We start from the raw sequence: 15,812 nt of genomic DNA on the forward strand, positions 1-15,812 counted from the left end.
GAACAGTTCTAGTCCCCAGCTGCGCTCGAGGGCGCGGAGTCCTGGGGGACTTAGGGGGAGTCCTGGGGGGACCGCCGACTTCCAAGGTTGGGCGCCGGCTGGAAGGCCGGCTGGAAGGTCGCCTGGAAGGCAGGCTGGAAGGCCGGCTGGACAGGGCTTGATGCCGGCTGGAAGGCCGGACTGGACGCCGGACTGGACGCCGGCTGCGCCGGACTTGACGCCTGCTGCGCTGGACTGGACACAAGACTGGCCACCGGACTGGCCCGACCTCGCGCTGCTCGCCGTTGCCCCTTTCGCTTGAGTCTGGCCACCCGCCTGGTGGCCGGCTGCAAGTAGAAGGCAAACGGTACGGTTGGCTCCAGGTTGGAGTCCTCCGAGGATGACCCCCAGGACTCTCGCCTACCCCGCTTCCCACCGAGGCTGACTGGTGGTAGGGAGGCTGCAGGAGGTGAGGAGAACGATGGCGTGGAGTTCCCCAAGGTGAGAGTACACACCACACGGTCCTCCGGGATGGACGCCAGACCGGGACGAGAGGAGATTGGATGATTGCTGGGAGAGGAGTCTTTGCCACACTCCTCTCAAAGCTGCAACTGTTCCACTAACTGTGGGAACGACTGGTAAACCAACTCCTCCCACTCCGGAAAAGATGGTGGGTCGTCCATCCCGGCCATGAGGTAGGCACTCACACCAGCACCTCGGGGACGGATGCCCTCTTGGCCTCGACCTCCCGAGCATAGTCCTGCAGAGGCCGATGACACTGGGCCGGGAACGGGCCCCCTCCGGCGTGTGACTGGGAGGCACCATACCGGATTGCCGGTACACGGCCACCGGTTGGTTGAAAGTCTGTCCATAGGGCTGCCTGCTGGGTTCAGCTTTGGCTCGTGTATTCTGTCACGGGGTGCGTGGCAGAAGAACCCAAATGCAGGCAGGCAGTGAAGGGGTTAACACAACAAGACTTTATTAACTAATAAAACACAAAAAAACACCCTCAGTGGGGGAAAACGATACTAAGAGATATAAAGAAACCAACGACTTCCCACGAGGGGGCAAAACGAAAACATGAACAGCAAAAATCTAAACTAAAGGACACGACCAAACGTCTTACATGAAAACACGACAGGGTAAAGCACAAAACTCACAAACGATGGGCAAGGCTGGGAACAGGAACACTAGACGAGGTATAGCACATAACAGTACACGGTACAAACGTAATACACGAGCACAAGACAATGAAACAAGAGGGCATTTTAAAGGAGAGACAAACAAGGGATAATTACACAGGGCAGGTGGGAAACATTAGAGACGGCAGGGAAGCAATACATGAAACGAGAGGGGTGGGGCCAATGACAAGACACGAGAAAACACATGAGATGTCAAAAACATAAACATCTCATGGCCTTCTCACATAAAACCTAAGGGCTCTGTCCCGATCCTGCCACATGACTAGAAATTCATAAACAAGAAGGTAGGACCGTGACACGATGAGCATTCATTACACACTTAAAATGATAACTGCTACCTTTTACACTATCATTATAAACAATGATGTAAAGTTCAGTTTAAGGAAATGGTACACACACAGTTGGGTTTTCATGTTTTATTGTGATTTTGCATGAACATTACTGTATCGCAGCAAAATTTGTGATGTTAAATTAAACACTACTGGGGTTTATATGGGAATCCCCAGCGGGGTGTTAAAAGTTACACTGAATCAGTGTTAATTGGATACTTAAGTGATTGAGTAATGATTGTTTAATTATTGAAGACTCAAGGTAATCTCAAGGTTGGACTACTGCGATGCTTTCCTTGCTGGTCTTCCTGCAAAGGCTATCAAACCGCTCCAGCTGGTTCAGAACGCAGCAGCACGCCTCTTCTTCCAACAGCCCAATAGGGCTCATGTGACGGCCCTTTTCATCTCCCTCCACTGGCTACCGGTTGAAGCCCGTATCAGATTCAAGTCACCAATGCTTGCCTACAGGACTATCACTGGATCTGCACCGACATACTTTCACACCCTCCTACACTCCTACACCCCATCAAGATCCCTGCGTTCAGCAAACCAGCTGCGTCTTGTACTGCCTTCCCATAAGGGCAGTAAATCGCTTTCCCGCTCATTCTCATTCACAACTCCTTCCTGGTGGAACATTCTTCCTAATTCGGTCTGGTCAACCACATCTCTCACAACATTCAAAAAACTACTTAAAACCCACCTCTTCTGTGAATACTTGACAGACAGATGAAAAAAAAAATAACCCTCTCTCTTTCTCTCAACAGGTAGTGGTCTAGCTTTTGGTAAAACTAGTAACTTTGTATTGGCACCTATTGCACTATTGCTCCTGTATGACATATCACTTATTGCTCCTTATACTCTTTGTAAGTCGCTTTGGATAAAAGCGTCTGCGAAATGACTAAATGTAAATGTAAATGTAAATGTAAGACAACTGATGATGACGAACAGAATCAGTAAAGGAATGAGAACTACAACTGAAACAAATTAGGCCTAATTGCAAAAGCAAAGGAAGCAAAAAAGTATCTTACCTGAAAAATTGAGTCCTTTGATCCATCTGTTGTGTTTCTGTAATTGAACAACTTGTGCTTACATTCAAACATATAATACAGTAAATGTAAACATGTGTTTCTCAGTAGTTTGACAGACATCAGACCGTCCTCACCTCACATCTGCATCACAACAGTCTCCTGAACTGAAGTTAGGTGGGTCACCCATTGATCCATCACTCCTCATGGACACACAGCTGGATTCAGGAGATCCTCCACCAGTCAAACTAAAACAACATTTATGTCATGAGTTTCTGCAATGTCTCAGTAATGTGATAAATTACTATAGTATATTAGAGTAAATATAGGATATATGAACAAAAGTTATTTCTCATGCAGGCTCAGGTAATAAAGGTAGAAGTTATTTCTGCTAAGATTTTAGATTTTTTTAGATTTTTTAGATTTTTTTTAGATTTAGATTTACTAGATAAGATAAACTATTATAGTTCAACATGTTTGTAAGGACCACTAAATTGCGCACATGAAATATATATTTTACAAGACAATATTTGTTTATTCAAATCTTTTAATCATCTCACCTTTTAAGCATTCTGTAGAGACTCATTGTTCCTGCAATAAAAACACTGTGTGTTAGACACTTTCGACCTACTGTCGACTTTATTCTGTTGCCACAAAATGTTGCAGGACAGCAATGAACAATTCCACTTTCACTTATACAGTATATCTTGTGTTTTCACAATAAAAACAGCAAACAAGTCACCTATTACTGTTTTAGTTTATAAAACTATTATTATTATTATTATTTAAGTTCATTTGAAAGGGACCATGTACAATTATAAAATTAAGTCCAAAAGCAGAGCGATGAAGTGGAATCATACAGTCACTATAGAAGACACACACTTCCTGATTCCAAGTATAACACACATTTCTTAGAAAGTTCTTAACCAATAAACGTGATGTACATTAAATTAAACAGTCAATTGAATCTACTGAATAAATGTATGATACTCACGGTATTCTTCTTATCTTTAATAAAAACAGATATTTTTCTCCCAGTAAAATGTCTGCTGCTGTAATAGTTTCACTTTCATCTGTTGCCTGTAAAGGAGGAGGAGCCTTAAAAGAGCTCAAACATAATGTTACACACGCAGTGTGGTGTTAAGTGTTTCCTTTAGCTGTCGGCTTTTCAACTGGAATGATAGTTTTACTCAAACATCACAATAATACTTCTGTAAGACATATTTAGTTTGGTTAAGAAAACAAAGATGATGTGAAATCTGGGGCCGGTTGCACAAACCGCTTAGAATTAACTGTCTTACAAGTTAGTCATCTAGCCTAACTGTTTTTTCTTTTCTTTTGTGTCTTGTGTCTGGATTACCCCACATGATGTCATCATACATGGATTGAATGTAAATTGAGTTTCACTACACAAGTTTGTTTTGACAATTTTTTACTCCACTTATTTTTTGTCTTGATTAAAGTATTTGTAGCTATTTGTATAGTAATAGTCTACTTTAAATGATTTAAATATTAATACTTTTATAAACATCCTCGTATGCTAAGTTCATGTATGATGCAGTCAAAAGACAGCAGTAGTATCGTAAGGCTTTGGCGACCTCTACTGGAGACTTGATTCAATGACACATCTGCTCACTCGAGTCGAAGCCGGTGTTCTGACAGGACTTGCGTCGCATGAATTTCGGTACGTCACCCTGTGGACTACAGCTAACTCGTTCAGACAAATATACCAAGTTAAACGATTTTGTCAGAACTACACTTAACACGCGATATTCACCTTACACGATGATTATAATAACAAAGCTTTTCTGAGGTAACGTTACATATGAGAACCCGGGTTGTTTTGTTGGTCATTCAGAGACGACATGGATTGGTTTCACTGTAATAACTGTTTTCTGAGAGGAGGAAAACCATTTGTAGTGTCCAGCTGTGGTCATATATTTTGTCAGGACTGCATGAACACAAGTGAGTGCGGGATTTACTTCGGGATTACTACATGTGATTTCACTTTTATTTACTACCTTCTTTAGCCAGGTAACAATGCCTCGTGAAAACATCGTCGTGTATGTTTGTCTTACAGAGTTCAGTGGTCAGTGCAGAGTGTGTCATGCCAACTGTAACTACCTGACAATATCCGAGCAGGTGAGTGAAACTAAAGTGAGAAACTGCATCTGCAGCAGAACATCACAATCAAACATTGAGAGTTATTGAGTTCATGTGTGATGTCTGGACAGAGTTGCTCTGTCACACCTGCCCTGCTGTGAAAAAGGACAATCGTTTGCAAATCTGCACAACAGCTGACAGCCTGAGTGAACGTTTTCTTAATTTATCCGCTTTTTCCTTCTCGTCTCTTTTTTTGTTGCCTGCACATTCCTTTCATTTTTGTGAAGATGAAACCTCAGGAAAAGATGTTTTTCACAGATCCGGTGAAACTCCTGCAGACTCGACTGGAACACATCGCACAGGTATCCGTCATTTTATCAGCCACTTATTACACGGCTCGTTGGAATGCTCGATTCTGATTGGCCAGTCGCGACATCTGCAGGTTCGTTATTCCCAGATAACAACCCCTCAAAACTAATAACACAGTAACCCGGATGCAGCAAATCATCTTGATAGGTTTTTTTGGACTAATTAAATATAAATCTTTCTTTTAATAACATATATGACGTTATATTTACAAATGATTAAACCTAAATGCTTATTTCTGCGATAACAACCGGCTGCCTGTACATTATCCCTTACTTATTAAATGTACTTTTTTACCATTCATTTATAATCGACGTTATATTGAATAACACCTCTATTTGTTTTTCTTGACGACATGAAACGATCGAATGCCACACTGACATCAAGCCCTAAGCAAACACAGTTCTGCCTATTGAAAGTTCAGACGTGTTTCAGGTTGCTGTTTTTCAGAAATGGCAGAAGGAACGTGTCATAGCTTTCTATAGAAGCCAGTCTGCGGAGCTGGAGCGAAGGCTTAAAGAAGTCAATGATCAGCTCTACAGGTGCTCATTCCTTGATGAATATCTGAAATAGTTTCATCGTACTTCAAAACTGCATTTTGATCTATTTGTGTTTTATTAAAGGCAAGTGTCTGAGCTGAAAAGAGAGAATGAAGAGCTCAAGAAACCTCTTTCTCAAAGGAGGGTGAGAAATATCAGTTTACTTTTGGAGATGTATTCGCTCTTGACTTTTAACTTACATTTTATTTCAATGTTCATGTGTTTTTGCCCCCACACAGACATCTCCTGGGAGGTTTCAGATTAATGGGTAATACAGATTATTGTCTACGATCATATGTGTGGCCATAATATTGTTGAATATTGCACAGAATTCAGGTCTTTTTCCATATATAGAGGTACTCCAAGGATGACTCTTCCGGTGGCTGTGACATCACCAGGTACTAAAGCTTCTTAACTTGAGAAATAAACTGCACTTATTAAACTCAAAGACTTCATGTGTTGTGTTTTTACTTCCCACAGTCACACCGCGCTCTAGAGCTCTCAGGTAGATTGTATTGTAGAATCTTAACCATGTTTATTTAGTATACCTGCTCTCCCCCAAACATTATAACATGTGGAACTCTTTCCTTATCTTTGATCGGCACACAAGTTCGGGTGACACTTTGGAGAGATTTAGACATTCCAGACTTGGCATGACAGTGAGTTGATTTCTCTACTATACTCTTAGTTTTCCAGTTGTTTGTCAGTTATTGAACTGTAATAAAATAATCGCAATCTTTTTGTGACTGTGTGGTGTACATTTTATTTATGTCTTAGACTCCCACAGGTTCATCCATCTCTGTGTCAAGCATGAGTTCAATACATGAACAGACTGTCAGTAAGTCAAGTACAGATTTTATAACCTATTGTTTTGCTATCATAAAGTATACATTTATGAACAGTTATTCATATTGACGATCTCATGGTTTACGCTGATGTTCTCCTCTTATCTTAAGGGACACCCAGTTCAGTTCACACCCCCACAAGGTGACTTTTTGTCAGAAAATAAAAAATGATACATGTTCCGATGTCTGAAAATAGAAGCTTCACGGTAAGCAATTTTACCTTTCATCTGCAATTTGTATAGGTCCCAACATACAACCCCAAACAACTTTCAGTTCCAGTTTTTGACTAGACCTTCACTCCAGTCACCACGGCCATAAACATCATTTATTTGTAGCTTATTCTTAGAAAATCATTAGATTATTTACTTACAGTTAAAAAATGTAACTTACAGTTAAAAGTGGATATTGAATTGCAAATAAGAGAAAAATTAATTGCTGGTATTAAAAATATAAATTTACATTTTTGTGTCACAGTTACACTAAGGATGTGAAAAAGTTACAAGATCTAATGGAAGTGAGTTTCATTCACGTTTATTTTCAAACAATAGAGAAACAAACATTGTGAACAGAAAGATGATGGTGTCTTGACAAATAAACCTTTTATCATTTACTGTCTAGTTAGAAATAGCAAGTGTTTTATGGTCGAGTTTAATCGCTGTAAAACTGATACAACAAAGATTGTAGTTTCATAATTCTACAAATATATTGCATGTCAAGAAATGTACTTTCCCTAACATACTGAATATACCTATTACCTTGGTTTGCATTATTTCAATATTGCTCGCATTTATACATTTTTATTTAGTTTTTATTTGTGTTAGACTAGGGAACGGTTTTATTGAAATGCTTATTCACAACAAAGTAAAAAGACCAGAGAAATTGATCAATAGGAAAAACTCACGTAAGTGCGGAATGTTAATGAATAGAGTTTTGTAAACTTAAGGTTAATCTGTTTAGGAGGGAACTGTTACACAGCGCCGTATGCATTTACTACAAATTAAAGATTACAAAATGAGCTCCATCAATGCACTCTAAAGTAACTGGTCCAACTAAACAAAATGTCCAAATGGGGGACCAGGATTCTCAAATCAAGTAACTTGTTTGTGTATCGTGTCCGTTCTAAAAAGCAGCAATTAAAGCTATAAGAGATTTCACAAAAAAAACATATCAACATCATAACTAACATCAGCCAGTGTATACACCACAAGAAAAATATTTTTTGGTGAATTGAGTCAAATAATTGAGCAAAAGTCTGCATGTTTAATACTGCCACTTGAATAACTGATCAAATTTAACCTGATGCTACAGAAATCTACTTTTTAACATGATCGAAGAGGAGAGGATTGCATGAAACTGGAGAAATTTAATACAGTTAATACGGTTTTCCAACCCTTGTAAAGAACTCACAGCAGATTGACAGACAAGCTACATGAGTACACAGTTTTAATATGATCAGTCAATAACATTAAGCTCTGTGTCCAGTGTATTACTGTCCTTGGAGGCAAACCAGTCTCGCACCTGTTGGTAGCTCATTTTTGACTTTCGGCAGAGCGTGTCAAGGTCTTTCTCCTGCAGCGGTCCAATCTGCCGATAATACAGCTCCAGAGGACTGAAGTCTGTCGAATCTATTGCTGACTTCTGCATTTTTGGTGTAGTGTTTCCTTGTGACTTGCGTTTTCTGCTGCCGTCACTTCCTGAAGTTCCACTGGAATCAACAGCAGTCCCTCCACTTTGTGTCAACGCTATCTCTGCAAGCACTTGGTCTCGTACGTCAGCGTGCACCCAACGTACATGGCCGTTTTTTACGGCATAGCGCGTGTCCCCGAACCACTGGATGACATCAGCACGAGGCAATGACGTTAGTTCCACTATCTGCGTGTACTCTTCGCTCTTTGGCCACGGGCAGCGCTGGAAGAAGTCTTTCAACATTGCCAACTGCTCCTTTGTTTTTCTTGGTCGGCCAGCTGCTGTTAACACTAACGGTGAAGACTGGTCTAAGGGTTGTGGAGAGTTGGTTGAGGTGTTTGCTTTGACAGAGCAGGCCGATTTCAATGACTGGGGCCTGACTGACTGTTTTTTAGATGGGGTTACAGAGGGGGATGGAGTGGGAGTCGCAGCCGGCTCTGGAGGCGTCATACACTGTCTCTCACTGTCCACTTCACTTCTGACTTCATCGTTATTCGGAATATCACCTTCTTCCTGGAATCTTTTCACATCTAATCCCGGTGCTCCTTCTTCAAACGCCTCAAGAGTGTTCGACAGGAATAGCTGGAAAAACTGAGAGTCCTTTGTCCGATTTTTTCGCGCCCCCTTCAAATGAGCCTTTTCCTTGCTTTCGCTTGCCTTGGTGTGCTGTGTGGTTTTCAGCTTTTTAGTGGTGAGGGAAAGAGGCTGAACCTCCTGAGACGATGGACTGGACGTGGTTTCATTTGCTCCTTTAGAAGCATGCAAGGACGTCAAGCCCGAAGACCCCCTACCGTTTCGCAGCTGGTACCGACTGTCGCTGAACCATTTACGAATATCATTACGGGTTAGGCCCGTCTCCTCTTGTAGCCGTTGGAGCTCAGACTCATCCGGCCAGTTCTCCCGGAGGAAACTTTTACGCAAGGCAGCTAACTGGGCTTTAGACTTTTTGTAGCGGCTGTGCCGTGGCTGCTCAGATCCAACAGAAGACACCACCGGAGTCGGCGGAGTGGCAGATTGAGGTGTTTCGGACACTTCCACCGGTTGGCGGTAGTAGTATGAATCCTGAGGAGCGGGAAGAGATGAACGAAACCGTAAAGCAGCAGGAGAGAGCTTTGTTGGTTGCGGGCTTTCAATTTTATGTCTTTTGTGAGGCATCTGTGGACTGTTTGTTAGATCTTCTACGTGATCGACGGGCATCCCGTCCATTTCTTTAAGATCATCAGATTCGTTTTTTCTCTTTGCCCTGCTTTCCTTGTGTTCAGTCTCGCTGATAAGTTGTGGCCTGGCCAGCTTGAGCCGCGTCTCTTCAATATCCTCAGACGCCCAGCTGATGCCATACTTGATGCGCTGTACCATGAACCAGACTTTGACTTTATCGAGTGGAAGAGCACACACGCGGGCCAGGGTGCTGACCTCTTGAGATGTCGGGTAGGGAAAGACGTTGAAGGCCTGTACCAGCTCGGGTATGGAATCCAGCTCACGCGTTTGATCCGACTGGGTCCACACCAGCTTCAGTCCTTCAGATACCAGTGGAAGACATATTACGGAGTTATGATTGGTGCTGAAGCTCGCCGCCGCACTGCCGTTGCCCTCTCGCGGCTTGCGATTGGAGGGGCTCAGAGGTTCTTTTCCAATGGAGTTGTGGTGTTGGGGTGACTTCTGGTGCCGTGGACTGCCGAGGTTCCCGTCTTGTCTCTTGGACAGCACCCCTCTTGGAGTGATAACTTTTAGGTCATGGTCACTGTGCGTCGCCATCAGAGTTCTCACACAGCTGCAGACTGTAAGGAAGACAAAGAAACTTGCGTTAAATGACAATGAACGTAACCTCAAACCCAGTTACAATCTTCTACACATAAGGCCATGTCCTCAGAGTTTTTACACGGTGTGGAAAAACCTGCTTGATCTTCATGCATGTAATTTGTGAGGGGTAAAGAGGTTGGAATGTTAGGGGGGTTGTGGGCTGTTTGTGGTCGATGGGTACTTGGATGGTGTGGAGGGGGTTAACGGGTGGGGTTCCGGTCTGTCTTTTGGTCAGCCCAACCTACAATGGAATTTGTTCGGATCATTTGCAAGCTGTAGTGCTTAACTTCAGGAATCGACGGCATTATTGATGACTATCACACAACAGGCCACAGACTCGCAAGACATGCTCGCGACGTTCACGAGACAAACTGCACGAAGGTCATTAAACAGTCGCTTTACAGCCAACTCTACAGTCTGGCCATTGACTTTCCTCTCTAAAGTTGAAAGAAGGACAGATGTCACCCCTTCCCCCTGTTTTTCACTTCCACACATTAGCCTTTTATTAAAGCCTGTCGTATACTCTCCGGCAGTGCACACCCAACCCCCACTTCGGCAGACTTGAGCAAAAGAGAAATGGGGGGCCTGCCCTTCACCGCTCCCTTGCCCCTTTCCAGCGCACGTAATGGTCCACTTCCCCCATTTGTCTAACCCCATATAGAAGCGAGTTTAACCTTCCAACAGACGGTAAAGGACCAGTGTAAGCATGTCTCTGTTAAAGATGACTCAAGTCATATTTGTCAAAGCTGATTTGTTTGTCAGTTTTTTTGCATACTTGACATGGCACAGTCTAACAAGCATGTTGTGGTCGTCTCGTACGTCTTGCTGCTTTTGTACATCTTTCGTGGCATAAAATTGTGCCCAAAACTGCACCGTACTCTACTTTTTAAACGAATCCTCACATCGGTGGGATTTGTCCTGGCCAGAGCAACTCAACTACGGACGGTCACCTTCGAGTTTCAGCTTATTCGCCTGAAAAAATGAACTGTGAACGATAGAAATAAACTTTGGAAACTGCTTGTTTGGTTAGTGACACAGACCTGCGTGAGCACAGTTAGGCAATGCTGCTTGGAAAAGTGTTTCCAATGTTAAGCAATTTTCCCACTATATGCAACCAACTGGCCAGCCATCAACTTGACAGAATAAATTCCCGACCGCCTGCGGTGACCTCATTCATCAGAGGGTGACTTACAATGACGCGTCTGAGCGTCAAGTCCCTGAAGCTGGCGAGATATTTCACCACACAGATATATGTGAATTTAGGCATATTCGGACAGTTTTTGACAGTCACCTTGACGTAAAAGTGTTCCAATTTTCCTGAATCCACCATATACTTTGTATATAGCAAGTGTATAAACAGCATACATTCAGTAAACACCAACATTAACCTACCTAAACGTTTCCAAGTAGTTTATAAACACTACAAAATATTCATAATATCCAGATAAACTCGGTTAGATTGTACGTAAATTGCGTCAACGGCACGATGTTTGTCCATGAGCTCTATAATCAGCTTATCTGAAGAACTTTTGACGCAGGTCGCGGGGTGTCTGAGATCACGACTGTCTAAGTACACGTAACAAAAGGAAAAACATTAAGCAGGTGTGAGGGCCATTATGAGCTAATGATACTTTTATAATAAACAAGAGTTTAAGCCACAGCAGTGTTTTGTCCACCGGCGATTATATTCGCTCTTTTGTGGCGTTGGGTGCCGCACAGGCGCACTCATTTGGTTACGCTTCAGTAACGCGCATAAACAAACTCGGTGTTAAATGGCCACACTGTTGTTCCACCAACACGCACGTTCCCCGTTAAATCTCCCTCAAAAACAAGCGTTACAAATAATGTGAACACGCGAAGAGATGCGAAACAACACTGTGTGAAGCCATTGCGTGGCTTCACGGACGCGATAGCGAGCTTCGAAAACACTTAACTGTGCTCGAGACGCGATGGAAACGCTTGAAAACTTTACGGAGGTGAACCGTGTGGCGGCTGAAGCGAAGCCTTTTAAAACAACTCACCGCTTTAATGTCCCACGAGGCCGTGTGTAGATACGCCACTTCAGCTGGTCTGTTTAGTCCGACGTCCGCTTTTGTTCTGGAAACCCCAACGTGTTTTTCGCCTGTCCGGTCAGACTGAGGATCAGGAGCTTCGGACCAGCCCCCTCTTTCTCACGCAGTGACGGTGCCGTGAATGTGCAGGTCCAATCCGGTAAAGAGAGGAACGGGAGGAGGAGCTCTTCCCATCTGGGATGTGATTACCATGTGAATACTACTACACGTTTTTGGCCATTCACAGGTACGGACGCAACAACCGAAGTCTGATGGAAAGCGAGTGGGTCACTTGCATTCTCAGACGATAGTAAACAAAAAGACCGACACAAAATTATAAAGTTGCATAAACGTTTGTATTTATTCAGATTTTTATTATACGTGCATACACAATACTCTTTATTTCTTTCCTTTGAATTGAACTAAAATGTGTTTTAAAATACGTTTTCTGTTTGTAAAACTTGACAAAGTAGTACATAAAAAGTGTTCTCAACAACAGTACGCGTGTTAAACGTGAATAACGTACACAAACAGTTTTCTAGATTTTTTTCTAACTGCAACGTAATGCGTGATAATATTTTAAGATTAAGAAGTTGCCTCTGTATGACAGATGGACTTGGTGATATGGGCAAAACTATTTTTTCCTTTGAAATTACATGCTCACGTGCACAATAAGGTAACCAGAAAATAACCCGGAATGTCAATTGTTAATTGTGTGTTGACTGAGTAAAGACATTGCTTTAAGGATGGAAAACAATCTCGTGTAAAAATCTTCCGTTGGCCGTAGGCGCCATCATCCTGTCTCTGCGCTGACGCATGTCAGAATTTGCCATTAGCAAGATTCAACACGAAGCGAGGCACTCTGATGAATGAAGGCGTGATTATGGATAGCCAGGACACATAGGGTATTTGAGAAATGAAGAACTTCAGAGAGGTGTAGTCCACTACACTGCGGCCTGGAAAGACAACGAATGCATCAAACACAGCGTGTAGAAATTCATTTTCAACGTCTATCTACAGCTACAGATCTTTCCGTACCGTCAACGTCCTTTAATCCATAGCGCCGAGTCAGATCACAGGTCATCAACACTTTCCCAGTCATTGACATGAGATTCTTATCTGTTTGTCAGCGAGCAGCAGAACGTAACATGTCAATAAACATAAAAGCGCGAAACAATTTGAAACACTCAGTTAATCTGAAGAAAATCCAACCTTTGGCGAGCTCAACTATGCATCTGCCACTAAGCTCTGTGGTCTCGCCATTAGCGAAAACCTCCTTGAACTGAGAAAGACAAATTGTGGACAAGTATTAAAAAAGTAAAGTATGTCTTGATAAAGTGATTTTTATGTATATAGGTTGATTTTTCTTTCAAAACACCTATTTATTAGAATAGATGTGTCAAAGAGGGACCAACATTGATATGAACCAGACTGTTCCCCTCCTGCATTTACAGTTTACACAAATATCAAATATATACAGTAAAGCTGTGTGTTTATCAAGTAAATTAAACGGCACCGTTATTTATTATACTAGTAAGACAATATGACCGGTGCATTTGTATGAAAAAGCCAAACACACATGGCTTACTTTGGGGTCCATCCCTGGAGGTGTCTCACCCTCAGACACAAACTGCGAAACTAACTCCGTCTGAACGGCTCCTGGCCAAAGGCTAATGGAAGCCACACCTCTCTTTTTCAGCTCTATTGCTGTATCTGCTGCCATTCTGTCACACTACAGACAAGACAAAAACAGTATATTCATATAGTCTCAGTATTTTCAAGCACCAATATACTGTGTGATGATACCGCAGATATATAATATTATGATGTTGTATGCACGGACTCACTGCGGCCTTGCCGACCCCATAGGCTACGTTAAAGAGATAGCGCAGACCACCCATGGACGATATGAACACAATCAAACCGCTGCCTTGAGCCACCATCATCCTGGCGGCATACACCGAGCAGAAATAGTGACCCCTGTGAAAGCACAGCGACCTCTGATATGACTCCAAGTGAATGGACGTGAATGGAAAAGTGTTTATACGAAGATTTGCCGAGATCATTGTCGAATGCCAAATAAAAACGAAGAGTACCTGAGACCCGTATTGTTGATGGTGTCCCAAATACCGGGATCCACCTCCCAGAACTTATTTCCCATGTTTTCGAAAATAGCCTACACATAGAGATAAAGAACACTCTTTGCACAACAAACGATGAACGTCATGCGACAATAAAATAAATACACAAATAATTGAAAGAAAACAAGAGAAAGCAAGGGACCGACTGACCTGTACACCAGCATAAGCATTATTCACCAAGACGTCAAGTCTGCCATTCTGCTCACGCTGGACACGTTCAAACAGCTCCTTGATGTCATCCTCTTGAGATGAATCACACACTACTGGCAGACACTGGCCACCTCGCTGCGTCACCTGTAATCCAAGATTTTTAGACCGAAAGTCAGTCACGTAATGTCTAATAATTAATTGCTCCATAAGAAGGTGTCCCGTGCAAGTGTTGACTGACAAGTCAAACTTTCCCACAACCAGTATTGATAGGTAATTCTGGTCCTCAGATATGGCCCGGATCCCTTTTTCATTAGATCAAGTCTATTGGATGTTAGATGAAGCTACATCGCTTCGACAAGTTATGTGCCAAATGCAATACTTATGGTTTCAGACCTCGGCCGCTGTCTGCTTCAGAGTCTTTTCCTGTCGACCAGTGATGTACACAGTGGCACCAGCTTCAGATAACTGAAGAGCGATACCTCGTCCAATCCCTCTGGAAGCACCGGTCACCACACAAATACATCCAGAGAGTGCCATCTGAGGGAGAATCAAGATTCAAAGCAGCTCTATTAGCATGATAAAACATATTTTTACATTGCCAAAACACAGCAAAATTAATACAAATACAAATACACAAATACAGATTAAGATAAAAAATAAAATAAAAGTATAAAGTATCTATATATACATCTCAATATAAACGGAAAAAGAGCAAAGTATTGGTGAAAGTTCGCAGTGAGGCTGTCGCAGTGAATCCACGAGAACCAAAAGCCCGCCACCCTCTGGTCACGGATATGCACTGCATGCTCTTTCACAACCACATTGGCATTTATTCAGCAAAACGTCTACACACAAACTATTATTAAATCCAACAATCGTTAACATCTTCAGTTTCGAAACATCTTTAACGTGATGGAGACGGGACACGTCCGCGTAATAGATTAAATACGTGCAGACTCCGTGACAAGCGAACGTAATACGTAACTTAATATGTTAACATGAATGCAAGAACTGCAAGCGATCACCTCACCTCAGTTTATTATTCGGCAAACGTTATGTGTCAGTCAGGACTCGGGAGATGTTCGCGGGTATTGAAATCTACAGTCGTGTGAAATGAACTACGAACTACAGATAAGACTGGTATGCGCGCGCGCGCGCGTGTTTGTGGCGAATCTTACAATTCCCGTAATACGTCTAATATAAGGACAATATTTTTGCAAACAACGCAGATCACTTTCAACACACACCAATAAACCCGTAATGGAAAAGGAATGAATGTAAACTGTAAAAAATCGTTGCTGGCTTTAATTTTTGAGAATAATCAACTTGGCAATCCAATTTAGGCTTTTTTACATTACTTAACCACATTCAAAAAGTAAAGCAATTTAACTTGTTTAAGTTATATCAACTTGGCCTAAACTTAAAAACAGTAAAAAAACGACTTTTGGTTGTAGGTCTACTTGAAAATTAAAGGCAGCAAAGGATTATTTTACAGTAACCACACATTCTGCTTCCTGTTTTTTCATCATCACGTGTGGGCAACTGTCATTGGTCATGCGACTTAGAAAAACACCAGTCCCAAAATCTGAATGAATC

General features: G+C 42.3%; 3 protein-coding genes and 1 long non-coding RNA gene across 5 annotated transcripts; 1 reads left to right on the forward strand and 3 right to left on the reverse strand.

The window, feature by feature from the left end:
- Positions 1-2,537: 2,537 nt before the first annotated feature.
- Positions 2,538-3,755, reverse strand: LOC130554260 (uncharacterized). Its single transcript, XR_008962958.1, has 4 exons — positions 3,530-3,755; positions 3,096-3,126; positions 2,673-2,783; positions 2,538-2,575 (listed from the first exon to the last, which is right to left on the reverse strand). It is a non-coding gene; the product is annotated as an uncharacterized LOC130554260 (long non-coding RNA).
- A 421-nt stretch (positions 3,756-4,176) lies between these two features.
- Positions 4,177-6,762, forward strand: LOC130554235 (RING finger protein 212B-like). Its single transcript, XM_057333747.1, has 13 exons — positions 4,177-4,219; positions 4,394-4,500; positions 4,616-4,677; positions 4,926-5,000; positions 5,440-5,546; positions 5,628-5,688; positions 5,783-5,811; positions 5,898-5,941; positions 6,024-6,048; positions 6,154-6,202; positions 6,321-6,381; positions 6,500-6,530; positions 6,631-6,762. Exons 2-13 carry the CDS (start codon positions 4,401-4,403, stop codon positions 6,704-6,706), a joined length of 720 nt encoding a protein of 239 aa, XP_057189730.1. The 5' UTR covers positions 4,177-4,219; positions 4,394-4,400; the 3' UTR covers positions 6,707-6,762.
- Positions 6,763-6,904: 142 nt separating this feature from the next.
- On the reverse strand, positions 6,905-12,126 carry homeza (homeobox and leucine zipper encoding a). The gene is made up of 2 exons (XM_057333640.1): positions 11,896-12,126; positions 6,905-9,852 (listed from the first exon to the last, which is right to left on the reverse strand). Exon 2 carries the CDS (start codon positions 9,827-9,829, stop codon positions 7,841-7,843), a length of 1,989 nt encoding a protein of 662 aa, XP_057189623.1. The 5' UTR covers positions 9,830-9,852; positions 11,896-12,126; the 3' UTR covers positions 6,905-7,840.
- A 143-nt stretch (positions 12,127-12,269) lies between these two features.
- dhrs1 (dehydrogenase/reductase (SDR family) member 1) lies at positions 12,270-15,400 on the reverse strand. Of its 2 annotated transcripts, none has more exons than XM_057333724.1 (9): positions 15,247-15,400; positions 14,610-14,753; positions 14,217-14,360; positions 14,022-14,101; positions 13,773-13,905; positions 13,505-13,657; positions 13,138-13,207; positions 12,964-13,044; positions 12,270-12,881 (listed from the first exon to the last, which is right to left on the reverse strand). In XM_057333724.1, the coding sequence occupies exons 2-9, from the start codon at positions 14,751-14,753 to the stop codon at positions 12,745-12,747; spliced, it is 942 nt and encodes a 313-aa protein (XP_057189707.1). In that variant the 5' UTR covers positions 15,247-15,400; the 3' UTR covers positions 12,270-12,744. The 2 variants fall into 2 exon arrangements, with proteins under 2 accessions (XP_057189707.1, XP_057189709.1); XM_057333726.1 differs by having other exon boundaries at positions 12,272-12,881; positions 13,514-13,657; positions 15,247-15,393.
- Positions 15,401-15,812: the final 412 nt, after the last annotated feature.

The sequence above is a fragment of the Triplophysa rosa genome, linkage group LG5, assembly GCF_024868665.1.
Source record: "Triplophysa rosa linkage group LG5, Trosa_1v2, whole genome shotgun sequence".
Classification (NCBI taxonomy): Eukaryota; Metazoa; Chordata; class Actinopteri; order Cypriniformes; family Nemacheilidae; genus Triplophysa; species Triplophysa rosa.

Bases quoted from the DNA above. Each gene is read 5' to 3' on its own strand.
- LOC130554235 (XM_057333747.1), top strand. From the start codon at position 4,401: ATGGATTGGTTTCACTGTAATAACTGTTTTCTGAGAGGAGGAAAACCA. The intron at 5,942-6,023 runs GTACTAAAGCTT...TACTTCCCACAG, and splicing joins GGTGGCTGTGACATCACCAG to TCACACCGCGCTCTAGAGCT. The intron at 6,382-6,499 runs GTAAGTCAAGTA...TCTTATCTTAAG, and splicing joins AATACATGAACAGACTGTCA to GGACACCCAGTTCAGTTCAC.
- homeza (XM_057333640.1), bottom strand. From the start codon at position 9,829: ATGGCGACGCACAGTGACCATGACCTAAAAGTTATCACTCCAAGAGGG.
- dhrs1 (XM_057333724.1), bottom strand. From the start codon at position 14,753: ATGGCACTCTCTGGATGTATTTGTGTGGTGACCGGTGCTTCCAGAGGG. The intron at 13,658-13,772 runs GTGAGTCCGTGC...TCTTGTCTGTAG, and splicing joins ATGGGGTCGGCAAGGCCGCA to TGTGACAGAATGGCAGCAGA. The intron at 12,882-12,963 runs GTACGGAAAGAT...TTGTCTTTCCAG, and splicing joins TGGATTAAAGGACGTTGACG to GCCGCAGTGTAGTGGACTAC.